The 27207-nt window shown below is 40.3% G+C and overlaps 1 protein-coding gene across 1 annotated transcript in view; it reads left to right on the top strand.

Annotated features, from left to right (window-relative positions):
- FGD6 (FYVE, RhoGEF and PH domain containing 6) overlaps positions 1–27207 on the top strand; it is a 135018-nt gene that overhangs the window by 46458 nt on the left and 61353 nt on the right. The window contains exon 3 of the mRNA XM_089674123.1: positions 23722–23860. Coding sequence (XP_089530249.1) covers positions 23722–23860 — 139 coding nt within the window. The remainder of the gene's footprint in view (positions 1–23721; positions 23861–27207) is intronic.

The raw sequence follows: 27207 nt of genomic DNA, 5'->3' as shown, positions 1-27207 counted from the left end.
CATGAGGCCGAGTATTGTCGTGCACCAGGAGGAACCCAGGACCAAATGCACCAGCGTAGGGTCTGACAGTGGGTCCAAGGATTTCATCCCAATACCTAATGGCAGTCAGGGTGCCATTGTCTAGCCTGTAAAGGTCTGTGCGTCCCTCCATGGATATGCCTCCCCAGACCATCACTGGCCCACCACCAAAACAGTCATGCTGAACAATGTTACAGGCAGCATAACCTTCTCCACAGCTTCTCCAGACCCTTTCACGTCTGTTTCATGGGCTCAGGGTGAACCTGCTCTCATCTGTGAAAAGCACTGGGCCCAGTGGCGGACCTGCAAATTCTGGTGTTCAATGGCAAATGCCAATCGAGCTCTAAGGTGCTGGACAGTTGGCGCAGGACTCTCTAGAGGATGTTGGCCCTCAGGCCACCCTCATGAAGTCTGTTTGGTCAGAGACATTCACACCAGTGGCCTGCTGGAGGTCATTTTTGCAGGGCTCTGGCAGTGCTCGTCCTGCTCTTCCTTGCACAAAGGAGCAGATAACGGACCTGCTGATGGGGTAAGGACCTTCTACGGCCCTGTCAGCTCTCCTAGAGTAACTGCATGTCTCCTGGAATCTCCTCCATGCTCTTGAGACTGTTCTGGGAGACACAGCAAGCCTTCTGGCAATGGCATGTATTGATGTGCCAGCCTGAAGGAGTTGGACTACCTCTGCAACCTCTGTAGGGTCCAGGTATTGCCTCATGCTACCAATAGTGACACTGACCCTAGTCAAATGCAAAACTAGTGAAAAACAGAAAAGATGAGTAGGGAAAAAAATGTCAGTGGCCTCATCTGTAAAACCATTCCTGTTTTGCGGGTCGTCCCTTTGTAGTCCATCTAGTGCACCTGTTGTTAATTTCATTAACGCCAAAGCAGCTGAAACTGATTAACGACCCCCTCTGCTACTTAACTGGCCAGATCCATATCCCAGGAGTTTAATTGACTTGATGCTATACTCTGATTAACCACTTGCCAACCGCGTTATAGCTGGATGCTACAGCGCTGTTGTCCAGTTCTGGGAGGGCGTCATATGACGTCCTCCCAGAGCGCACCCTCCCGTGCACCCCCCGCGATTTCCGTGATCGCTGTTTCCTACGGACACAGCTGATCACGTGATGTGGTAAAAGGCCAATTACAGGGCCTTTTACCATTTGATCAGCTGTGTCCAAGGACGGTAAATGCAATTGCCGGTTATCGGCTGCGCTTTCCTCAAGCTATCACAGCAACTGTCAGAGGACGGATCAGAGGACTAATGATCAGTGCCCTGATGATCAATGCCCAGCAGTGCCCCCCACATGTTCCCAGCAGTGCCACCCACCTGTGCCTATCAGTGCTCAGCAGTGCCACCCACCTGTGCCCAGCAGTGCCTAGTAGTGCCCCCCATCAGTTCCATCCATCAGTGCCCAACAGTTCCGGCAGTCAGTGCCCAACGTGGGAGTCGTCTCTGGAGGATATTGAGTACAGAGTTATCTGGGAGGACATGCCCAGTCACTTTAAGCTTGTTTGACTCTTTTGCCATATCGGCAAAGAGTCCACTCCATCTGGTGAGTGGGGATAATCACGGATGGTGTGAGCACATTTGAAGAATTTTGGAGTACGTTTTTCTCTTTTTTTGGGATTGAGCACAATTTATATATTTTGAAAAAAAAAATTTTTGTGTGGACTTTATTTTTTGGACTTTTATTTATAGTATTTAAGTTTTATATAATTTATTTGCACTGTGGAGTATTTATAATTTTATTTGAATGATTTTTTGAAAAGCAGCATTTAAAATTTTCAAGTTTATATATATTTTTCTGTGGCGCAAGTTTATATTTATTATGCTTTACTGCATACACAGACTGATTTTATTGTTGTGGGCTTAGCAACACTTTGTTTTACCTGTCAAAAAATAGTTCTGTTCAGCTAGTTGTATACTTTTTGCCAGAGCGGGCATGCGACAATGATGGCAACATGTAATTCTTGTATGAGTGGGTACATTATATACACATCTGTTGGTTTGTAATCTGTATAGTCATGATATTAGCTTTAAAGTTCAACTCCAGAAAACCCCTTTTTTTTTTTTTTTTGGTGGGCGGGGGCTTTTAACTGCTATCTGTGTCCCCAGCTGGGGAGATTTCTTCTCACTTCCTGACTTAATGTGATGGTTGTCAAGCAGAGCTAGAAGTGAGATCACAGACAGTGAGACAAGCTTCAAACCCCCTTGCTGATCTCTGCTCATGGGGGACAGTTACGCTCCCTACCTGTCGAGGTGATGGGTATCAGCACACAATGTGAGAGCAAGTCTCCTCAACAGGGACACAAACAGTATTTAAAACTTGGTAGAAGACATTTCCTCAATAGGACACCGACCGCATTAGAACCCTGACAAGATTCTTCTCAATAGAATGCATGGCATTTAAAATCTGACATACCCTACTCTATCCAAAGCAAAACATATACTATATATATATATATATATATTCCTGGTTTATTTTATTTATTTTAACTACGGTAATGGTGAATACCTGCCTTTTTGTTTTGTGTCCAGTAGTATTCATTCATATTCTCTTTCAGTTTCACATATATGGTCATATGATGGGCATTATATGATGTGTTTTGTGTCACATGAGGCTGTTGAGGATATAGCTTTGCCAGATGGTGATTTCTTTGTTTTAGTCCTAAAGAAGGTCAGATCTTCCATTATTCGACATCTAAAGCACACAATAGCAAAGTGGTTTTGTGCAAGCCATCTGCTAAATGAAGGATGGGCTTTGGGTTTACCAATAATTAGTTCCTGTTAAGGAGAATTTCATTATATTTAGGACCCCTATTAGATTTTATTGGATGCACATACAAAACATTTCCGCATTTTAACCGTGTTATGTATAGTAAACCTAATTAGCCAAAAATACCAGAATACACCAGAAAATTAGACTTTGTTGGCCTACAGGAACTGTTTTGTATCCAGGATATTTTTGAGTTATTTGGGATATCTCATCCGGCGTTTTTCGTAAAAGTATATATTTTTTTCAAATAAAGTACAGATGGGTATAATTACTGCAGAGGGGATCACATGACACCCCTCTTTTCCTTTTTATTTTCTTGTTTATATATCAGTGCTATAAAAGCCTGTATGATGGCTGTTACTTAGACAGATGCCTTTTTAACTATGTCATTAAAAGTCGCACTTCACCAATGTATTGACTCTTGGAATCCCCTGATAGCTATACCATTGAAGCCCAGAGCTCTAAGCTTTCAATATGTTACTATTTACTGAGGTATTACATGAATCCTAGATCTTACTATAAGACAATCTCCCATTGTCATTGCTTTCTGGATGCTCCATTTTCATTTCCTTTTCAACAGCCAATGACTGTCGGTGTTATAGACTTGAATGGTCACATATGACTAGATTAGTCAATATTAACATACCGGTATGTGGCATTGATGGATTATTCATTTTCCTGTCTATTATTTTATTTTTGTGGTTCTCATTGATCTAAGAGAAAATCTGTAGCATATTAAATATACAGTGTTTGTTTGTACTTTACAGCTACATAGAAACTGGCTTGGCTTTCCAAGCAAATACAGTAAAAAAAAAGTTATTGTATCCCATGGAAAATGTTGAATTTTCAATATAGTTTACATTAGATCTTTGTGTAAACAGTGCCTATTGATGAAGATGATAGAACACAATTAAAAATTTGCTTTTCTCTTTCCAATACTTTTTATTAGGAATTTCGAAGAAAGTATAGAATTCCAATACTTGCATGTATAATAATCACTGTGCTATAAACACAGCAAAATGCAATGCACTGCAAAAATAAACACAACAGTTTCCATTTAGTATAGCATTGTGCAAAAGCTGAACTCAAAAGGCAACGGTATAAGATGAGGAAGCATAGCAAACATAGCCTTGTTTCCCTTTCACTCCTCCTAATCTGGTACCAAATAAGAGGGGTGAGGAATTGATACAACAGTAAATCAGTCATAAACACACCCATGTGCCATAGGGTTGACTGGGATAGGGTAAAGTAAATAAGGGCCAAGGTGATTACCGAGGTCCTGTCTTGTCCTGACCCTCACTGATGTGGGACTATTTCCCGCATATACAGCCAACAATATAGAGAGCAGTAAGGGAGGAAAAAAGAAAAGTAAGACCAGAAAGAAAAATGAGGAAAAGATAAAAACAAGAAGTGCACCTTATCTGGTCAAAGCAGAACTCTCTCAAAGCAACTCATCAGGCATCCGACAGATATTTAATCCAGGGTTCCCAAACTTTGTCAAAGAAGGCCAATTTGTCATGTAACCTTGCCAAAAGACGTTCATTAATCATGATCCATGACAACTTATTTTTCATTAAGTCAAAAGGGATTGTAGGGGTTTTTCATGACCTGGCAATGGCAATCCTAGCTGCCACAAAAATAAATGGTATAAGTCTTTTCATGTATCTCTTTGCTCTCTCTACTGGGTATTCCAGCAATGCCTGCTGTGGCAATTTAACCACTTGACCTCCAGAAGATTTACCCCCCCCCCTCCTGACCAGCCCATTTCTTGTAATATGGCTTGCGTTACTTTAACTGACAATTGCGTGGTCATATAACGCTTTACATAAATGAAATTTTTCCCACAAATAGTTCTTTCTTTTGGTGGTATTTGATAATTTCTGTGTTTTTTTACTTTTTGCGTTTATAAACAAAAAAAGACAGACAATTTTAAAAATCCCCCAATATTTATTATTTTCTGCTATAAAACATGATCCTTTACTCCCCCTCCTGTCAGAACAGAGCTCTGCCTTGTTTACTTTGGCAGAGCTCTGTTCTGTGTCCAGCCTGACAATCGGTGGGTGCCGGCTGAAATCTGTTCACTGGCACTCACAGATTGGCTTCTGCTGTGAGTGTTTACAGCAGAAGTGATCCACTGGTGGCGCACATGCGCCCCCTATGGTGGAAGTGCAAAATCATGTGTATATATACATGTGATTTTGCACAGGAGGGTTGCCCTGTAGCAGTAAAACTGAAATAGGGCAGACCTTAAGATTCACTTGGGTGAGAGAATAAATAAAGTTGTAAGTGCAGATCCAGAACCACTTAACATTTGGGCATGTCCACCAAGTGTGGAACACCGTGCCTTCCATGCTGCATCCTCTAAAACATAAAGGGGAAGCCCTGGGACACCAGAAGCCACTCTCACTTGCACCATGTACCAAGGACAGAATATTTTCTTATTTGATCAGTGAATGTACGATTTGGATACCTGTTGTGCCATCTTACACCATTCGGCTATGTCTAAAGTTTCGCCTATGTCCTCCTCCCATTTTCCATATAGAACAGCTTATCAGAGGTAGAAGGCAAGATAATATAAATTTTTGATATAAGGCTGGTATGCTTATCAAAAGCCCTACTTAAATGTTCCATCTGAATGGGAGAGGTTAGGTCAGAAACACACTTTAGAGTAGCCAGAAAATGCACAACCTAAGAGTAGTGATATATTTATGAATTAGGAAGTTGATATTTTTCCTGTAGGGTTTGTCTTGATAAGAAACCTCTGTGGTCAGACATGTCAACTATACATTTTAGACCTCTGTTCGTCCGTCAGGCAAGATTTTGGGGTATTAGGAGATTTGAATCCATACGTGGCCTTTAAGCTACCCCATAGATTCACAGAAAATAATGTGTTGAACACATTATGGTTGGTCTATCTTTAGTCCGCAATCACATCTGGTGACTAATCAGTCTTGTTGGGTGGAGGGAGGATTCTATTTTCATCCACAATGGTTGAAAAGAAAAATTTTCTTTTTTAATAGTTTATTCAACAAAATATCAATAGATGTAATTTTATACAGTGAAAAAGTAAGGAAACCGTTGGCATCAGGAGGTGGCATAGCCCCCTTTAACAGAAATTACATCTTGTAGGCATTTTACATATCTGTAACCCAGTCTTTGACAGTCTGACATTTTTTTATGACTTCCCCCAAAATGTCTTTTATTGTAAAATGTTTGTGGGTTACCTTGTATGATACACCCCTACAAAATTTCAGTGGGAATCAGATCAGAGCTTTGACTCAGTCAGCATTGACTATTTTAATCCTTATGCTGATAACATTGGTAAATAGATAAGAAAGTATATCATATTTTCTTTTTTTTTTTTTAATTTCTTGAGTTACTTCCTGGTTTCCATGCCTAGGCAAATGACGTCATACATCCCAGGAGTCTTCAGGAGGAGAGGAGGGGCATTCTCCGCTAAGCACACCTACCTGCTTACACGTTTGAGCTAAGGGCAGATGGATTTCAGGAAGTAAATACTACATGAATCATCTGCCCTTAAGGATAAGTTCACCTTTGGGAACGTTACAAATGATGTCATACATCCCAGGAGTCTTCAAGAGGGGAAGAGGGGCGTTCTCCACTAAGCACACCCTCCTGCCTATATGCTTGAGCAGATGGATTTCAGGAAGTAAATACTACACAAATCATCTGCCCTTAGGGCCAGTTCACACTACAAAAATGCACTCCGGATGCATTCCGGATACATTTTTGCTTACAGTTCACTCCACACACCGTTCCGGTGCAGTTTTAATGCAGTTGGCCATGTTCCAGTATGGTTCTGTGGAAAAAAATAACAGCGTGTTCTACTTTTTTTTTTTCTACACTGGGACACAGCGGATCACCGATCGATGGAAAGAGCCGATGACGTTGGCTGTGTTGTGATCAGCTGTGTCCAATCACAGCTGATCGCATGTAAATAAGGAAATGCCGGTTATCGACATTCCTCTGCACAGGAGCTGTCACGCTGACAGCTTGTGAGGAAAGGAGAGCCGGTAATCGGCATTACTCAGAGGGGACATGTACACTGATCATCAGGGCACTGATGAAAGTGTGCACTGATGATCAGTGTAGCCCCATCAGTGCCACCTGTCAGTGCCCATCAGAGGCGCATCAATGCCACATATCAGTGCCCATCTTAGCTGCCTTTCAGTGCCACCTATCAATGCCAGTTATTGTCGTCTATCAGTGCCAGTCAGAGTGCGCATCAGTGCCGCCAGTCAGTGCCGCCTATCAGTGCCATATATGAGTGCTGCCTTTCAGTGCCCACCAGTGATACCTATCAATGCCCATCAGTGCCGCCTATCAGTGCCCATCACTGCAGCCTCATTAGCGCACACCAGTGAAGGAGAAAAATCACTTATATACAAAATTTTATAACAGAAACTAAGAAAAAAACATTTTTTTCTAAATTTTTAGTTGTTTTGGTTTGTTTAGCAAAAAATAAAAAATCCAGAGGTGATTAAATACCACCAAAAGAAAGCTCTATCTGTCTCAAAAAAATTATAAAAATTTAATGTGGGTACAGTGTTGCATGACCGCACAATTGTCATTCAAAGTGCAACAGCACTGAAAGCTGGAAATTGGCCTGGGCAAGAAGGGGGTATAAGTGCCCTGTAGGCAAGTGGTTAATCAGGATGGCAACGGCCAGAAATGCTAGAGGGGTGGTTTTTCAAAGTGATTTCTCAGCAAAATAAAGCAAGGAGACATGGATGGATGGGTGAGTTTGCTTTGAGCCCGGGTTCACATATATATGGTGCAGTATATCGCATGTGATTCGCACAAGAACCGCACCGCATTCCTGTGCAAATCACATGTGATTTGGTATGGCTCAAATCTCATCACACCTGCACTAAAAAGGTGCAGGACCCTTTTTTGGGTCCCTACTAGAATCGGATCGCATGGATATTCACACCTATGCGATCTGATTCTGCACATCGCACTGCGTTTTGCGGAGCGCTTTCGGGGTGTTGTTAACTTAACATACACACCCACAGGGGTTCGCATGAACGGGGTGCAATTCTGATGCAGTGCGGAATTGGCACAGAAAACGCTGTGAATTCCGCACTGCATCAGTGTGAACCAGCTCTAAATAATAGAAATGAATTAAATAGCGTTTCTAGCTTGTGGTGCTCAGATGCATTGTAGTTAACCTTCTATTTCTTAACACACCTCTCCTACAGGTTGAATTCTAATTTTAGATGCATGCACTTTTATCCCAGCTGTTGCAAAAGTTACCTGAACATTTTTTGGAGATTCTTGGAGAATTTTGTAGCATCAAATGGTTTGCTCTTAGGCTAAATTTGCTGGGCCAACCAGTCCTGGACAAATTAGCAGTTGCTGAAATCTATGCCATGTTTTGATTTTTTTCCTTCCAGTGGAATTGTTGATTGTTAAAATTATTTGGCAATCTTTTTAAATCCTTTGCCAGACATGTATACGTTCACAACTTTTTCCTAGGGCCTTTAAAGTGATATTTAAAGGTTTTTTTTTTTTTGTTTTTTTTTAAAATATACTTACCTTTTCTGTGCAATGGTTTTGCACATAGCTGCCCCGATCCTCATCTTCTTGGGTCCTCCACCGGCACTCCAGTCCCCTCCCTCCTGCCTAGTGCCCACATAGCAAGCAGCTTCCCGAGCCGTTGCTCTGTGTGTCCATTCACACACAGAGCACGGCTCGGCCCTGCCCCCTCTCTTTCCACATTAGCTCACTGGCTGTGACAGTAGTAGGACCGAATGGCTCTTGCTGCTGTCTCAGTCAATAAGGAGGGAGAGACCCTGGAGATCTGATGCTCTTGTGCACATCCTGGAGCGGGATGGAGATCAGGTAAGTTTTAGGGGGGACTGGGGGCGCTGCTGCACACAAAAGGTTTTTTACTTTCATGCATAGAATGCAGCGGTTTAGACATTAATGGCTGTGTTGAGTTATTTTGAGGGGGACAGCAAATTTACACTGTTATACAAGCTGTACAGTCACTACTTTACATTGTAAAGTGTCATTTCTTCAGTGTTGTCACATGAAAAGAATAAAATATTTACAAAACTGTGAGGGGTGTACTGACTTCTGGGAGATACTGCAGGTGTATTACTAAAGCCTAAGTATATATCTAGAGATGAGCGAATTATTCAAAAATTCGATTCGGCTGATTCGCCGAATTTGCGGGAGAAATTCAATTCGATGCGAATTTATTCGCTGCGAATTTAACTTATTAAAAGGGTTTCTAGGCTTCAGAGAGCCTTTATATTAGTGCAGAACACTGTACCTTTAATTTAAATGCCCTTGGAGTCTGCTGGGGAAGAGAAATAATACTGTCAGTCAGTATGACATGCAGATGAGTGCCGTCGATCTTAGAATCTCCGCACACTTCACTCATTTGGGCAGTCACGGGGCACGACGAAGAAGAAGAAGAAGACGAAGAATGAAAAGAAGAATGAAAAGAAGAAGAAGAAGAATGAAAAGAAGAAGAATGAAAAGAAGAATGAAAAGAAGAAGAAGAATGAAAAGAAGAATGAAAAGAAGAAGAAGAAGAATGAAAAGAAGAAGAAGAATGAAAAGAAGAAGAAGAATGAAAAGAAGAAGAATGAAAAGAAGAAGAATGAAAAGAAGAAGAATGAAAAGAAGAAGAAGAAGAATGAAAAGAAGAAGAATGAAAAGAAGAAGAAGAAGAATGAAAAGAAGAAGAATGAAAAGAAGAAGAAGAAGAAGAATGAAAAGAAGAAGAATGAAAAGAAGAAGAAGAAGAATGAAAAGAAGAAGAAGAAGAATGAAAAGAAGAAGAAGAAGAAGAATGAAAAGAAGAAGAAGAAGAAGAAGAAGAATGAAAAGAAAAAAGAAGAAGAAGAAGAAGAATGAAAAGAAGAAGAAGAAGAATGAAAAGAAGAAGAAGAAGAATGAAAAGAAGAATGAGAAGAAGAATGAAAAGAAGAATGAGAAGAAGAATGAAAAGAAGAATGAAAAGAAGAATGAAAAGAAGAATGAGAAGAAGAATGAGAAGAAGAATGAAAAGAAGAATTGAAAAGAAGAATGAAAAGAAGAAGAATGAAAAGAAGAATGAAAAGAAGAATGAAAAGAAGAAGAAGAATGAAAAGAAGAAGAATGAAAAGAAGAATGAGAAGAATGAAAAGAAGAAGAAGAAGAAGAAGAAGAATGAAAAGAAGAATGAAAAGAAGAATGAAAAGAAGAATGAAAAGAAGAATGAAAAGAAGAAGAAGAATGAAAAAAAGAATGAAAAGAATGAGAAGAATGAGAAGAATGAAAAGAAGAATAAGAAGAATGAAAAGAAGAATGAAAAGAAGAAGAAGAAGAAGAAGAATGAAAAGAAGAAGAAGAATGAGAAGAATGAAAAGAAGAAGAAGAATGAAAAGAAGAAGAAGAAGAATGAAAAGAAGAAGAAGAAGAATGAAAAGAAGAAGAAGAAGAATGAAAAGAAGAATGAGAAGAATAATGAAAAGAAGAAGAAGAATAATGAAAAGAAGAAGAAGAAGAATGAAAAGAAGAAGAAGAATGAAAAGAAGAAGAAGAATGAAAAGAGGAAGAATTCCAGTACAGCAAAAAGTGTATCTGCAGAGAGCTCCGCTATTTCTGACAGTTCTCTGACAGTTCCTTCACATTTACAGCGGTTGAAACATTGTATCTATTTGTTTCCGAATAAAAACATCTGTATCCTAAATGGAAACAAATACTGTAGATACAATGTTTCAACCGCTGTAAATGTGAAGGAACTGTCAGAGAACTGTCAGAAATAGCGGAGCTCTCTGCAGTGACACTTTTTGCCGGCTGATCGGGGAAAATTCGATTTGTGCATCCGAAGTTTGCTAAAATTCGGATTCGGTGCGAATCGAATTTTTCCTAATATTCGAAACGAATTCCACTTTGCCAAGTTCGATTCGCTCATCTCTATATATATCCCTTAAAAAATCCACAATCTCTGGGAAAATAGTGACCTTACATTTGCTAATTCTTATAGCTAAAATCCATGCAAACAAATACTTTGAAATGTGAACGGGCTTATCTGCCAAAGGATTTGCATTTCTGTACATCCGATCCTGTGAATTAAGGCCAGGCTCACTCTTGCATAGGATGAACCTTGGCTAAATGCAGACACTCAGTTGGCCGCAAGTTCTGCCTGTGCCTCTCATTGTCTTAGTGCTCCTTTACAGAGAATTACAAGAGGCTGACAAGATTAGGCCCCACACCTGAGCAACACTGCCGCATCGCTTTTTTGGCGCTTCACAATTCATTTTGAATGGGCCTCCCTCTGTTCCAAAAAATCGCCAAAGAAGCTCATGTACCAAATTTTGGCACTGAGACAGGCGCCTTCGCTGTTATGTGTTTTTCAGTAATTTTTTTTTTAAGAAATAATGGCAACGCAAGCGTGTTTTTTGCTGCGATTGTGGAATTGCAGGTGGAATTGCGCAATCCTGCCTGCAATTCCAATATGCAGACAGGGCCTACTTGGGGGGATCTCTACTAGTTGCAATTTAACACATGCTTTATTATTATTTTATTTCTGTTTTATAAATATCTGCCTTGGATTTAGCTTTCTGCTCTAACTGCTCTGTACTGATGAAAGATGATCAGTGAAATCTTATTGTTTTAGCTTACTACTTTAATTCTTTTTCCTTTTTTTTTGTTTAATTTTTTACTGGCATAGATGATCCAATAGTGCTTCTTTTGTATTTCAAAGAGTGGGTTTGCCTTAATAAGTGATTAGCCTTCTACTAACTATTACTTGTGTAGCTTGGGTTGTGTTACAATGATATTAAGTCATTACGTGGGATGATGTATTGTATAAGGATTTAGACTGTTAATGCTGCATACTGTTTTGAATGTACTTTCTAGCTGACTTACAGAATGCATACCAGGGTGGATTTGATTTAAATCAAGTTGATTTAAATCACTAGTGAAAAGGCTTGATTTAAATCATAATTTTTAAAGAGCAACTGTCATCTCTGTCCCTCAGCGGCTCCTCCTCTGACCCGCTGTTGACACACCGAGAGTCCCATTAATTTTAATGGGATGCCTGGTGATGCGGCAGTGACAACAAGGTGAGGGACATGGCGGCAGCAGGTGAGTGGATGCCCGCTAACAGGCACTGCCATGATGGATCTAAAATGACAGGTGCTCTTTAAATGTAAGGAATCTGACTAATTCTTGCTGTTAGCTAGAATCTTTAATATTTGCAAACCAATGAAAGTTTCCTTTTTAGAATAATAAGATGTCAGGTTAGTAAAACAGCGATATTAGAACCAATTTTAGGTTAATCACACATAGAACGACTCAAATTCTTTTATTTCATGTTTTTTGTTATGGTTACTGTGAAATTGTGTGAATGCATCAGTGCAGTGCATGTTATCTCAGCTTGCAGAGCCTGGATTCATTGAATGAGTTTACCAAAAATGTAAATATTGCAGACTATATACAGCCTCATGTTACATAATTAAACTCCATTTCATGCTGAATAAACTAAATTATGAATGTATCCTAAATAGAAAACGATCTTTAGATAGATTTTTACTCCAAAAGCATTTTATTAAAATAAATTTGATAAAAAATAAAAAAAATCTGATTTAAATTTAAATAAAAATCCAATTTTTTTTTTTTTTTTAAATCCTCTATTTTTATCCACCCTGATGCATACATATTTGTTGTGCTTGACTTTATGGAGTTCAGATTAAGAGTTATGAAGTACCTCTACGTGTTCCTGTACCCAGAATGCCCATCTGAATGTAAGGCTCATTCTTTTAACAGCTTCTCTTGTGTTTATGGGGGCATGGCTATGAACAACATAATAGCCACTTTGTTGCTTTAGTGCCAAGCAGTGTTTGTGTACCATTCACTGATAATGTTAAAATACTTTCTCTTAGTATGACCATATTGTGTACGTTTTTCAGTTTATTTTATATATAGCAAGTGGTCTCCAGAAAGATAATTGTGTCAAACAACTCGTGATTCAGCTGTGGTGTTAAGTGATGTGTGTCTAATAAGGGTGCAAGCATGCAATGCAAAAATGTAAAGTGATCGATTATAAACTTCATTTAGGCTTTCTATTTAAAGTGGCTGCAAAGTGTTTGATCTGCCCAACTGTTAAATTGTCGTGTTGTTACCTAAATTTAGAGCAAAAGCGGATTCATGTAGAACAAAACTGGGCAACATTCCTTGAGATTCTTTATTGTTTCTAAAACAGTTGTAAAGCACTTTGTTTCTACTGTGTTACTAAACCTAAAACAGTAAAATCAGTTTGTATATGCAGTAAAGCATGCTTGTTATACTCACTGTGGAACCTAAGGGGTTAATCCTTCGCATTGTAAAAAAGGGATGTTTGATCCTGTCTTCTCTAAACCTCTCCTTCTTTTACTGTCCCTAATCCATCTGCTGATAGAATAGAGCCTTGGGGGCAAGCTGCACATGCTCAGCTTTGTGTGTATTGCTAGAGCGGTTTTCTTTTTCTTGGGAGAGTACATGTAATCAGCACAGGGCCAATCAACACTGTCCAGACAGAGGGTCAGGGGGTCCTGCAGCCTCATAGGACAGTTAGAGGAGAATGAAAACTCCTCCTACAAGCTTTAACCAGTGCTCAGCTTGATAAAAGTCACAAGTCTGCTATATACTGCTGATGAGAAAAGGTATTTAGCCATTTATATATACTAAAATAATTGCATTTCCATGTTCTCTGTACTGTGGGAGACCAGATAAAGTGAATGCAGGGTCCTGGGTTTAGTAACACTTTATAGTATAGTGTATCATTAATAAGCATATATTGAGTTATTTTGAGTTTAGTTAATAAATCAAGTCATTTTTTAATACACCTTTACATTTTTACGAGCTCACTAAGTCTAGAGATTTACTAGAGAGCGCTCTCAGTGCCCCAGTTAAGTGATTCTATTGCTACAAAACCTGTTGAGATGAGATATCAGTCACACAGGTTGTACATTGTTTTCAATGAGCTGGCTGACACAGACTTGCATTGTAAGAAGTATCAGTAAAGCACAACCACTGTGTAGCACTGCATAACAGGAAGCAGAGTCTGTGTTTGTAATTGTTTAAATATGGCTATCCCTTGTATGCATTTATAATTGAAAGAGGTACAAGATTTCCTTTTTTAATTTTTTTTTAAAGATACAATAATATTTACATCACGTTTTTGTACAAACATAATTATATAGAAAATATTATACACATTACACATTTTCCTATTGCCAAAAATCTGGTCCGGTATGTCTGGATTGTTGTGCAATAGAATTCTACAAACGACTGTATATGTCGGCTCCAAATTATTACTGAATGTAATATAGTCTGAACAGGATAGAGTCGCATAGAGTTTCCTGTGCTGCTTTATAAACACGCAGTTCCTCATGGCCTTGCAGCTAGACTACAGTAAGCACAGAATTAATCACCTATTTGAGCTTCAGTAAAACCCAGACAGACTGTTTAGAGAATTCCGATATCTGGCTGTTCATGTCAGACTTGCATGGTGGTGAACCCGTCTTTTCCAGGATAACACAATGTCAAGATCTTTTAACTGCTTTACTTTATTGCTCCTGATATATTCCACTCTAAATAATTTACTTAATCTCTATGTGCATTTACATGTGCTTTAAAATAAATTATTTCATCAAATAATTTTCTCTAAATGTCACTGTTTACATTAAGCAACGCAGACATATTCTTCTGTTTGAAATAGGGGAAACATGCAAGAGACCTCTGGAGACTCACGCTTCTCTGGGGTGTGCCCAAGCTCTATCTAACCTTGTGTGTGATAAGTCCCGTGCTTGCAAAAGTTCATTAATCTGTGAAGACCTACCCCCTATTTACCAAGGGTGGGCCCAGAACTCATCTAACCTTGCATGTGTTTTTTGTGAAGCTTCTGCAAACCCAGTGATGATCTATGAAGGCCCCCCCCCCCCATCATAAGGTGGGCTCAGGTTTAGTTTATCAATGCATGTGTCCAATGACATTTCTTCAAGTACAACCATAACCAGTTGTGACTCCCCTTTATTTAAGTGTGGCCACAATCCACCTCACCTTGCTTTAATCTTATGTTCAAGTACAGGTATTGTCCATGAATACTCCAATTTCCTGAACAGAGCCAAGCCCCATCTAACACAGAATAGTCCCAGACCTCATCTAACCTTGCATGTGTTTTGTGAAGCTTTTGCAAACCCATGATCTATGAAGACCCCCTTGCATGTGGCTAGTGATGTGATCTATGAAGACCCCCTTGCATGTGGCTAGTGATGTGATCTATGAAGACCCCCTTGCACGTGCCTAGTGAAGTGATTTATGAAGGCCCCCTTGCATGTGCCTAGTGAAGTGATTTATGAAGGCCCCCTTGTATGTGCTTAGTGAAGTGATCTATGAAGACCTCCTTCCATGTGCCTAGTGATCTGATTTATGAAGGCCCACTTGCATGTGCCTAGTGATGTGATCTATGAAGACCCCCTTGCACAAGTGCCTAGTGAAGTGATTTATGAAGACTCCCTTGCATTTTTCTGGTGAAGTGATCTATGAAGACCCTCTTGCATATGTCTTGTGAGGCTTATTCAAGCACAGGAATGATGTGTTGTCAGGGTTTTGCATCAAGGGTAGAGCTTAAATGACTCTCGCTAGGTTGCGTTTTCAGGGTTTTTCTGCCTACTTTTTTTGACCACACATCAAAGTAACTGTTTCTGTTGACGCAGAGGTTGTTTAAAATAGCAGTGAACACAAATGTATTTAGGCCTCCTTGCTGCTTTTTCAGACAGCTCTGTCTATTCCTCATTAGGGCAGAACGTCCCCTGTTTTCCCTCCCTGCTGAACTTGTTCCTTCAATCATCAGACTGGACCTGTTGTCTGCTGAAATACAGACTGCCACTTGCTTTGTTCATATACACAAATCTGTTCAGATGCGGACTTCATCTATTTCTTCAGAATCTCCAGACTCCAGAATCTCCATGACTGATCATGCCACAAAATGCTCTTTTATTGAAGGATGATGATCATATGAAGTCATTTATTATTAAATAGTTGTTTGGCTCCTTTTTAAATCATAACAATAACAGAAATCACCCAAATGGCCATGATCAAAAGTTTACATACCCTGGAATGTTTGGCCTTGGTACAAACACACAAGGTGACACACACGGGTTAAATTGCCAATAAGAGGTTAATGTCCCACATCGGTGGCTTTTTAAATTGCAATTAGTGTCAGTGTATAAATAGTCAATGAGTTTGTTTAGCTCTTATGTGGAAGCACTGACTAGGCTAGATACTGAGCCATGGCGATCAGAAAAGAGGTGTCAAAAGTTCTACGTAACAAGGTAATGGAACTTTATAAAGATGGATAAGGACATAAGATGTCCAAAGCCTTGAATATGCCAATCAGTACTGTTAAATCACCTATTAAGAAGTGGAAAGTTCGGGGCTCTCTTGATACCAAGCCAAGGTCAGGTAGACCAAGAAAGATTGCAGCCATAATTGACAGAAGAATTGTCCGGGATTCAAAGAAAAACCCACAGGCAACCTCAAAAGGAAAACAGGCTGCTCTGGAAAAAGATGGTGTGGTTGTTTTTAAGGAGTACAATACGGTACCAGAAAGAAGCTTTTACTGCACCAATGCCACAAAAAATCCCAGTTACAGTATGCCTTACAACACTTTGACATGCCTAACCAGGCCTTTTTGTGTCATTGATGCAGTAAAGACTTCTTTCTGGCACCTCGACCAAGCAGCTCATTTTTGTTGCAGTGTCATTCTATTGTGCTCCTTCAAAAAAACTACATTGTCTTTTTCCAGAGCAGCCTGTATTTTTCTTGTGGTTACCTATGGGTTTCCCTTTGTATCCCAAACAATTCTTCTGGCAGTTGTGGCTGCAATCTTTCTTGGTCTACCTGACCTTGGCTTGGTATCAAGAGATCCCCGAACTTTGCACTTCTTAATAGGTGATTTAACAGTAGTAATTGGCATATTCAAGGCTTTGGACATCTTTTTATGTCCTTTTCCATCTTTATAAAGCTCCATTACCTTGTTACGCAGGACATTTGACAGTTTTTTTCTGATCCCCATGGCTCAGTATCTAGCCTAGTCTGTGCTTCCACATAAGAGCTAACAAACTCATTGACTATTTATACACTGACACTAATTGCAATTTAAAAAGCCACAGATGTGGAACATTAACCTCTAATTGGCATTTTAACCCGTGTGTGTCACCTTGTGTGTCTGTACCAAGGCCAAATATTCCAGGGTATGTAAACTTTTGATCCGGGCCATTTGGGTGATTTCTGCTATCATTATGATTTAAAAAGGAGCCAAACAACTATTTGATAATAAATGGCTTCAATAAAAGAGCATTTTGTGGCATGATCAGTCATATTTTCAATATGTATGCCAAAATTTCACAATTTCTGCCAGGGTATGTAAACTTTTGAGCACAACTGTATGTAGGCCGGACACACCTTGACGTGTGCTCCCAATGTGTCAGGCTGCTAGCTGCTCTTGCAGCACATAAGAGTCATAACTGAATTGAGAATGATCTGTTTTGTGATCAACACTTACCTGATATCAATCAGTTGCACAACTGTTCAGGGACCCTTTCCCTAAACAGTTATTGTCTGTATCTTTATACAGAGACAGACTATCCATCTGTCACACTGTGAAGACTCCGCTTTACTTGGGTGAATCCACATCTCATCTAACATATTATGTGTCAAGTGAAGCTTGCTCAACTGCAGATTGGTCCTGACCTCATATAACTTCATTTTCTTAGGGTGAGTCAGGACCCCATTTAACCTTGCAATTTATACAGTGAAATTTCTTCAAGTATAGGCATTATCTGTGAAGACTCCATTTACCTGCAATAGGGCCAGGCCTTATCTAGCTTTTCATGCATCTAGTGAAACTTCTTCTAGCCTAGAAATTAACTGTAAAAACCCGAAATCTGACCCAATATCTATTTCTGTGATTTAAACTGGTTATCAAAGGAAAGGTTCCTGTTGAGGAGAAGTTAAATCTGGTTTGGATACTGTTCTAAAGTACTTTTGCCTATCGGAAATATGGGAGGCACTATGATCTGGTGAGTCGCACTGGATTGGGTTGATTGGTGGTAGACACTGAAGGCACTCTTGGTGGTGTATTTAAAGTGGAAAGAAGACACAGATGTGGACTTTGTGTTTACAAAACTATTTCAAAGTTTTTTGGGACTCTACATGCTGGACTTTTATATTTTGTATATATGTATATTTTCATTTTTATTTATTTCACTTTGATCACGTGATTTTTCTGATTATTTACTTATCACAGCACTACCATTGATTTGAGCACTTATTGTTTGATTTTAATATATTTGTTTAAAGAGGGGTTAACATAGCAGCACTAGTTTTAGGAGGATTTCTTTCTTCTTTATTTCACTTTAGATTTTTTCACCATTTGAAGCAGAGAGAAGGGATTACATATATGTATTGGTCATCGAGTAAACCCAAATGTAGTATGTCTTGGCTCACAGTTACTGAGAAATCCTTTTGTAGCGAGGTATTCTGTCTGTGAGGTCCATGCAACTGCTGTCCTCTAAGAGGATACACAGCTAGCATAATTGCAGCTATGTTTTGGCATGATACAGTGCCTTGAAAAAATATTCATACCCCTTGAAATTTTCCACATTTTGTCATGTTACAAGTAAAAAATTTAAATGTATCTTATTGTGATTTTATGTGCTAGACCAACATGAAGTGGCACCTAATTGTGAAGTGAAAGGAAAATGATAAATGGGTTTCAGCATTTTTTTAAAAATAAATATCTGAAATTTTTTACAACTAAATATCTGAAAAGTGTGGCGTGCATTTGTATTCAGCCCCCTTTACTCTCTGATACCCCTAACTAAAATCTAGTGGTACCAATTGCCTTCAGAAGCCGGGAAGACAGCGCGTGGCTGGATAGAGGAACAGGTAAGATTAAAGAACAACTCCGCGAAAGTAAGAGCGGGTACCTGTCAAATTCAGGTAGCCGCTCCCCCTTCCCCCCCCCCCCAAAGGTCAGCAGTCATCTCCTGTACTGTCCGCAGTCTCTGGTCATCCCTGTACTGTCCGCAGTCTCTGGTCATCCCTGTACTGTCCGCAGTCTCTGGTCATCCCTGTACTGTCCGCAGTCTCTGGTCATCCCTGTACTGTCCGCAGTCTCTGGTCATCCCTGTGCTGTCCGCAGTCTCTGGTCATCCCTGTACTGTCCACAGTCTCTGGTCATCTCCTGTACTATGTCTGCAGTCCATTAGTTCAGAATTTTTTTTTACTGTTTTCTGCCTCTAAAACCTAGGTGTGTCTTATGGTGAGGTGCGTCTTATGAAGCGAAAAATACGGTAATTTAATCTCGGTATACATACAGCTGTTCTGTGAAGCCCTCAGAGGTTTGTTAGAGAACATTGGTGAACAAACAACATCATGAAGGCCAAGAGTATGGCACAACTGCAAACCTACCAAGACATGGCCGTCCACCTAAACTGACAGGTTTGTTGGAGAACATTAGTGAACAAACAGCATCATGAAGGTCAAGGAGCACACCAGACAGGTCAGGGATAAAGTTGTGGAGATGTTTAAAGCAGGGTTAGGTTATACAAAAATATCCCAAGCTTTGAACATCTCACAGAGCACTGTTCTATCCATCATCTGAAAATGGAGAGAGTAGGGGCACAACTGCAAACCTACCAAGACATGGCCATCCACCTAAACTGACAGGCTGGGCAAGGAGAGCATTCATCAGAGAAGCAGCCAAGAGGCCCATGGTAACTCATGAGGAGCTGCAGAGATCCACAGCTCAGGTGTGAGAATCTATCCATAGGACAACTAATAGTCATCCACTTCACAAATCTGGCCTTTATGGAAGAGTGGCAAGAAGAAAGCCATTGTTGAAAGAAAACCATAAGAAGTCCCGTTTGCAGTTTGTGGGAAGCCATGGGGGGGGGGGGGACACACAGCAAACATATGGAAGAATGTGCTCTGGTCAGATGAGACCAAAATTGAATGTTTTTGGCCTAAAAGCAAAACGCTATGTGTGGCAGAAAACTAACACTGCCCATCACCCTGAACACACCACCCCCACTGTGAAACATGGTGCTGGCAGCATCATGTTGTCGGGATGCTTTTCTTCAGCAGGGACAGGGAAGCTGGTCAGAGTTGATGGGAAGATGGATGGAGCCAATTACAGGGCAATCTTAGAAGAAAACCTGTTAGTCTGCAAAAGACTTGAGACTAGGGCAGAGGTTCACCTTTCAGCAGGACAAGGACCATAAACATACAGCCAGATCTACAATGGAATGGTTTAGATCAAAGCATATTCACGTGTTAGAATGGCCCAGTCAAAGTCCAGACCTAAATCCAATTGAGAATCTGTGGCAAGACTTGAAAATTGCTGGTCATAGGCTCTCTCCATGTAATATGACAAAGCTTAAGCTATTTTGCAAAAATGTCATTCTCTAGATGTGCAATGCTTGTAGAGACATCCCCAAAAAGACATGCAGCTGTAATTGCAGTGCAAGGTGGTTCTACAAAGTATTGACTGAGGGGGCTGAATACAAATGCACGCCACACTTTTTGAAAACCATTTATCATTTTTCATCCACTTCACAATTATGTTGCACATTGTGTTGGTCGGTCACATAAAATCCCAATAAAATACATTTACGTTTTTGGTTGTAACATGACAATGTGGAAAATTTCAAGGGGTATGAATACAATATCAAGGCATTGTATGTAGGTGGCTGTCAAGCTGGTTCACTTAAACATACACTGCCCTCCTAAGGCCTCCAATGTTTAGATGCAGATAAGTACATTACAGCTATACATTCTTAAAGGATAAGTTCACCTTTTAACAAAAAATATTAAATGCACATTTTTTTTGCAGGTAAAGAAATGTGTAATTATTATTTTATTATTTTTTGTTTCTGGAGCTTCTAAAGCATTGCACCAGCAATCAGCAGATTGCTGGTGCCAAGCAGGTCTCCTGCAGACCTGTCAGCGTATCTGTGTGCCTGTACATCTTGTACAGGCAAGCAGATACTTACTGACATGAAGACTCAATGAACTACCATGGTGCTCCACAAGCCAACTACAAGCCAACAGCCGCAAAGGCTGTTGGAAATTGTAGTGTTCTCATTCCCAGAATACTTCTTTAAATTGTGACAGCTAGCAGGGGGGAGAAGATCACAATTGGGGGGGGGGGGCATTCAATTCATAACATTACACCCTGAATATGGGTATAACATATTACGAAAGCTGAACTTATCCTTTAAATCAGTACTCCGAACAGTACCTCAGACAGAATGTAATCTTGCATGAGACATATTCCTATTTTTTTATATGAATAAAAGGGTGACTGATTACTTTCAATGCCTATATTCAAGAAAATGCCATGTGAGAGATTATATAAAAAGAATGCAAGCTTTTATACTGGTCATTTATACAGTTGGTATGTGAACTGGCTTCTCGGAATCTATATAACTAACAGACAGTTTCTTAAGTTTTTTTTAAAAATTGCATAAAGTTTATAAAGTTGAAATAGAACTCTTCAAGATTTGAAAATATTGCTAAAAGTATTGGGATGCTTGCCTTTACATGCACATGAGCTTTAATGGCATCCCAGTCTTAGTCCATAGGGTTCAATATTGAGTTGGCCCACCCTTTGCAGCTATAACCACTTCACCTCTTCTGGAAAAGCTGTCCACAAGGTTTAGGAGTGTGTCTATGAGAATGTTTGACCATTCTTCCAGAAGAGCATTTGTGAGGTCAGACACTGATGTCGGAGGAGAAGGCCTGTCTTGCAGTCTCTGCTCAAATTCATTCCAAAGGTGTTCTATCGGGTTGAGGTCAGGACTCTGTGCAGGCCAGTCAAGTTCCTCCTCCCCAAACCCGCTCATCCATGTCTTAATGGACCTTGCTTTGTGCGCTGGTGTGCAATCATGTTGGGACAGGAAAGGACCATACCCAAACTGTTCCCACAAAGTTGAAAGCATGAAATTGTCCAAAATGTCTTGGTATGCTGACACCTTAAGACTTTCTTTCACTGGAACTAAGGGGCCAAGCATAACCCCTGAAAAACAACCCCACATTATAATCCCCCCTCCACCAAACTTTACACTTGGCACAATGCAGTCAGGCAAGTCCTGTTCTCCTGGCAACCACCAAACCCAGACATGTCCATCAGATTGCCAGACAGAGAAGCGTGATTCCGTCACTCCAGAGAACAACTCTCCACTGCTCTTGAGTCCAGTGGCACCATGCTTTACACCACTACATCCAGCACTTTGCATTGCACTTGGTGATGTAAGGCTTGGATGCAGCTGCTCGGTCATGAAAACCCATTCCATGAAGCTCTGTTGTGGTAATCTGAAGGCAAAACGAAGTTTGGAGGTCTTTGGCTATTGATTCTGCAGACATTGGCGACTTCTGCGCAATATGCGCTACAGCATGCGCTGACCCTGCTCTGTCATTATACATGGCCTACCACGTTGTGGCTGGGTCGCTGTTGTTCCCAGTTGCTTCCACTTTGTTATAATACCACTAACAGTTGACCCTGGAATATTTAGTAGCAAAGAAATTTCACGGATGGGCTTATTGCACAGGTGGCATCCTATCACGGTACCACGTTTTAATTCACTGAGCTCTTCAGAGCAACCCATTCTTTCACAAATGTTTGTAGAGGCAGTCTGCATGCCTAGGTGCTTGATTTTTTTGCACCTGTGGATATGGAAGAGATTGGAACACCTGAATCTAATGTTTTGGAGGAGTGTCCCAATACTTTTGGCAATATTGTGTATATTGGGGTAGACTTAAGTGGGCCATACATGGGTCGAATTATGAAACAATTTTCTTTTGAAAATCTTTTCTAAGAATTTTCGTTCGAATTTCGCACCACTAGTGGGCTACAGCAACTGCCGATTTTCGAGCAGCCAACAAATTTGAGTGATTGGGCATGTTGGAAGTTTATAATTCATAATCATTGATGGAAGAATCGTGTGAAAAAAGTAACTGGAAAAGAAATGAGCATAAGCTGTGACCTGGAAAGAAAAAATTCTTGGCCATGAAAATCTTTTCTGTAGCAACATGAGGTGAAATTAAAGGCTTGGTTGGTTGAATTTCAAAATCAATGGTGGCACCATCAGATTAAGAAACGCACAAAATTTACGATTTTCTAAAGAAAATTTGTTTGGAATTCGACCCATGTATGGCCTGCATTAAAACTAAAACCGAAGAGTGCAAAATCTGGTGCAGCTGTGCATGGTATCCAGTCCGCTTCTAACTTCAGCTTGCTCAATTAAGCTTTTACAATAACACCCTGGTCACATCGAGTGCGACTTGGCAAGCGATTTGCATGCCATGCGACTTTCAAATCATATGCCAAGTCGCACCTTATTGTTCACAAATAGAGCGGTCAAATTGGTGCGGTTCCGACTTAGTCGGAGCCACATCGATTTCTAAAGTAGTACATGTACTACTTTTGGTGCAATTTGCATAGACATCTGTGTCAGATGTCTTTCAAATCGCACTTGAAATCGGCATCTCACCCGACTTTGAAATCGTGTGACTTCACTGTAAGTCACACGATTTCAAAGTCGGGCTTGATGTGACCGGGCTGTTAAACCTGGAAGCTGATTGGTTTCTATGCACAGCTACACCAGATTTTGCACTCTCTAGTTTTAGTAAATCAACCCCTTTGTGTTTGTAAAAGGTCACTTTTACAGTTTTTTTTTTTTTTTGGCATAGTAGGTAATGCCCTTTTTTTATTTGCATTGAAGTTTAACACATTCATTAGAATGACTCCTATTAAATAGATTGTACTTACTTTAACTATTATAATTTTTCCTTTTTCTAAGTAGCTTAAAAGTGTCAGCTAATCATATAATCATTTATATGTGTTCATTTGTAGTGAAGCATCTCAAGAAGATCCTGAGGATGATATGGGCATGGTCCTCTCAGATGAAGAAGAAATACTCAATAGTTCAGATGAAGATGAATTTAGCTCAGACTCCAGCAAAGCAGATCTTGATAATCTGGAATGTAAATCGGTATGTAAATATGCGGTGTGTATATATTGCATTTCTTCTTCTGGTTATATCTAGGATATTCTGGTTCTTACTAATACATTTGCATATACAGTAATACCGTATATACTCGAGTATAAGCCGAGTTTTTCAGCACATTTTTTGTGCTGAAAAACGGCCCCCTCGGCTTATACTCGAGTCAACGTCTGCAGGGGGGCGCGAGGCTCCGTCAAGGGGGGCGCGTACAGGGGTGGGCAGAGGGCTGCTCTTACCTGGCTCCCACGATGATCCATCCAGGAAGCGCTGCTCCTTCCGTCACTCCGCCACTCACTCACTCCTGCCGCTCGGCTCCGCCTCCTCACCGGTGATTGGCCGTCAGAACTGTAGCTCAGGAAAGGTACACAGGCGGCCAATCACGGGCGAGGAGGCGGAGCCGAGCGGACCCGCGAAAATCGAGTGAGGGAAAAGCCGGTAAGTGTGCAGTGCAGAGGTGCTGCTGCAACCACATATGCTGGCTGAAGCAGCACCATACTGCAACAGGGGTCAGCAAGTGTCATTGGTGTCAGTGGGAGGAATAGTGCCGCATCATTGGTGTCACTGATACTAATGATGGGGCATTATTCCTCCCACTGACACCAATGATGGGGCACTATTCCTCCCACTGACACCAATGATGGGGCACTATTCCTCCCACTGATACTAATGATGGGGCATTATTCCTCCCACTGACACCAACGATGGGGCACTATTCCTCCCAGTGATACCAATGATGGGGCACTATTCCTCCCACTGACACCAATGATGGGGCACTATTCCTCCCACTGACACCAATGATGGGGCACTATTCCTCCCACTGATACCAATGATGGGGCACTATTCCTCCCACTGACACCAATGATGGGGCACTATTCCTCCCACTGATACCCTCGGCTTATACTCGAGTCAATAGTTTTTCCCAGTTTTTTGTGGTAAAATTAGGTACCTCGGCTTATATTCGGGTCGGCTTATACTCGAGTATATACGGTACCTCAGTTTATGAATTTAATCAGTTCTGCAGGACTTTTCGTATAGTGAAAAATTTGTAAACCGAAACGCTGTTTCCCATAGAAATGCATTGAAATTCAATTAATCCGTTCCTGAGGTCAGAAAAAAGTAAACGCTACTAAAATACCACATGAGTTATGCGGTATTTTAGTAGTGACAACCATGTGTTAATGTTTCAGCTGTCAGCGGGGTTCCCCACTGACAGCTGAATGTAAAAGAATTGCCGGTAGTTAAAAAAATTATTTAAAAAACGGCGTAGGGTCCCCCCTCCCATTCATAACAAGCCCTTCAGGTCTTCCGCACCAAAATTTTTAAATAAAATTGCGTGAGGCCCCCCCCAAAATCCATACCAGACCCTTATCCGAGAATGCAGCCCAGCAGGTCAGGAAAGGGGGGGGGAGGTGCAAGCGCCCCTCCCTCCTGAACCATACCAGGCCACATGCCCTCAACATGGGGGGGCTCCTAGGGACATCACGCATGTGATCCCACCCAATGTGACATCAATGAAAAAAAAACCTGGCAATTGCATTTAAAAATTAGCACCGACATACGCTTTGTATTGCGAAACTAATTAGTAAAAAATTCGTAAACCGAGGCATTATTTTCAATGGATTTTCATTCGTAAGCTGAAAATTCCGTTAACCGAGGCATTCATAAACCGAGGTACCACTGTGTTATAACAGTATGGTGTCCGTGAATAATGTTTTATTCAAATGTGTATCATGCACTGGAAATTTTTGTAAATATAAGCAGATCTTTCTATGAGATCATGTAATGAGAGATCTGCCTAACTCATTGAGACTTCTCTCGCACTTGGTCCATCTGCTTTTATTTCATCAACTCAGCTTGTATACCAATACACCTGGACTATGGTTTATTTCCTTTTCTTCAAAGCAAAGGGAAAGATTAGCAAATGGTGATTCAGTGATTTTATAATACAAGGGAAGATCAGCACATATAAAGACATTTCTCATTGCTCAGAAGCACCATTCATTGATCGACTCTTCAACGGTCAATTTACAGTCTAATCCAGAAGATGTAATTGCCTCTTTTGGCTGATATTGGTGATTTATTTTGCATACTGTTTATTCTGAGGGACTCTGGTAAAGAGACACCTCATTTCCTAACTTATGGTGTTTGGCTTTTCGGGAGGTTTATGCTTTTTACAGAGGTTTTTGCTTCTGGAATGTCTGATTATCTTACATTTCAGAGAATGTAACAGCAGGAATGAGATTCTCTCACTTGACTTTGCAATGTCACCAGTAGAAATGGGAACTTTAGTTGGAAGATTGAATTGGTGGAGTCCCTAAAAATGTAGCATACCAGTGAGTAATCCAATCCACCATTACCATCATTTCAAAACTATTTTGACTTGACCTTTAAAATATTAACCAGTAGTGTTTCTTAACCAATTCCAGGGTAAATGCTCTTTATTTCCTTTAACGTGTCCACATCCTGTGCTTGCAAAATCAGTTTCTCCCATAGATAAATAATTATTTGTATAGTGATTTGATCAATATAAAGCTGTGAGTTTCACCACCAATGATTTTGGCTCCAGTATAACAAGATCCAAAAACACTACCTTGTGTATATTTTAGGTTAGTGTTTCTCAACCTTTTTTCAGTCAAGGCACCCTTTAAAATTATGGATAATCTCAAGGCACCCTTTAAAATTTTGCACAATTTCAAGGCACCTCATTCTGAAATGTAAAAAACTATTCTACACACATCCAGTAAACCAACGTTAGAGGTGATTTATTTTTACAAAGCAAATACACCTCTGCACACTGGTACCAACTAGTATTCCAGTGTGTCGCTCTCAGTTTCTCTCCCTCACTCTGCTCATATGACCCCAGTGCTGATGGAGAGGGGCAGGAGAGGGCCAAGCAAGAATGATGTGCATACACCCAATGTCGTCCTTATGAACTGATGATGTCATTGGTTGTTAGGTCATAAAAGTGCATAATGAAAACCTGTGGCTTTGTGTACTAAAAGGCAGGATTGATACACCTGCTGACTTGTATAAATTTTTTGGGCATTTTGCTGAGGCAACCCTAAAGAAGTCTGAAGACACCCCAGGGTGTCTGGGCACCCTGGTTGAAAAAAGCTGTTTTAAGTTATCAGCAAGCAGTGACTTAAAGCCATTGATGAGCCATGATATTTTTGTTTGCATACAGCTAAAAATGTATTTTAAAAAAAAGTATTTTTCCAGCTCAAAGTTTTACAGCAGCTTTCCATTATACTACAACAGCAGTCTAATTGCCCAAATAACAAATTAAAAAGGTGTAATAGTGCTGTTAGGCTGTGGTGATTATCACTGAGCCGTCC

Source organism: Staurois parvus, unplaced genomic scaffold, assembly GCF_062004578.1.
Source record: "Staurois parvus isolate SC_StPar_1 unplaced genomic scaffold, SC_StPar_1.0 ptg000147l, whole genome shotgun sequence".
Taxonomy (NCBI): domain Eukaryota; kingdom Metazoa; phylum Chordata; class Amphibia; order Anura; family Ranidae; genus Staurois; species Staurois parvus.
Note: the sequence above shows the minus strand (reverse complement) of the source record. Positions and strands in the feature narration are given on the sequence as shown.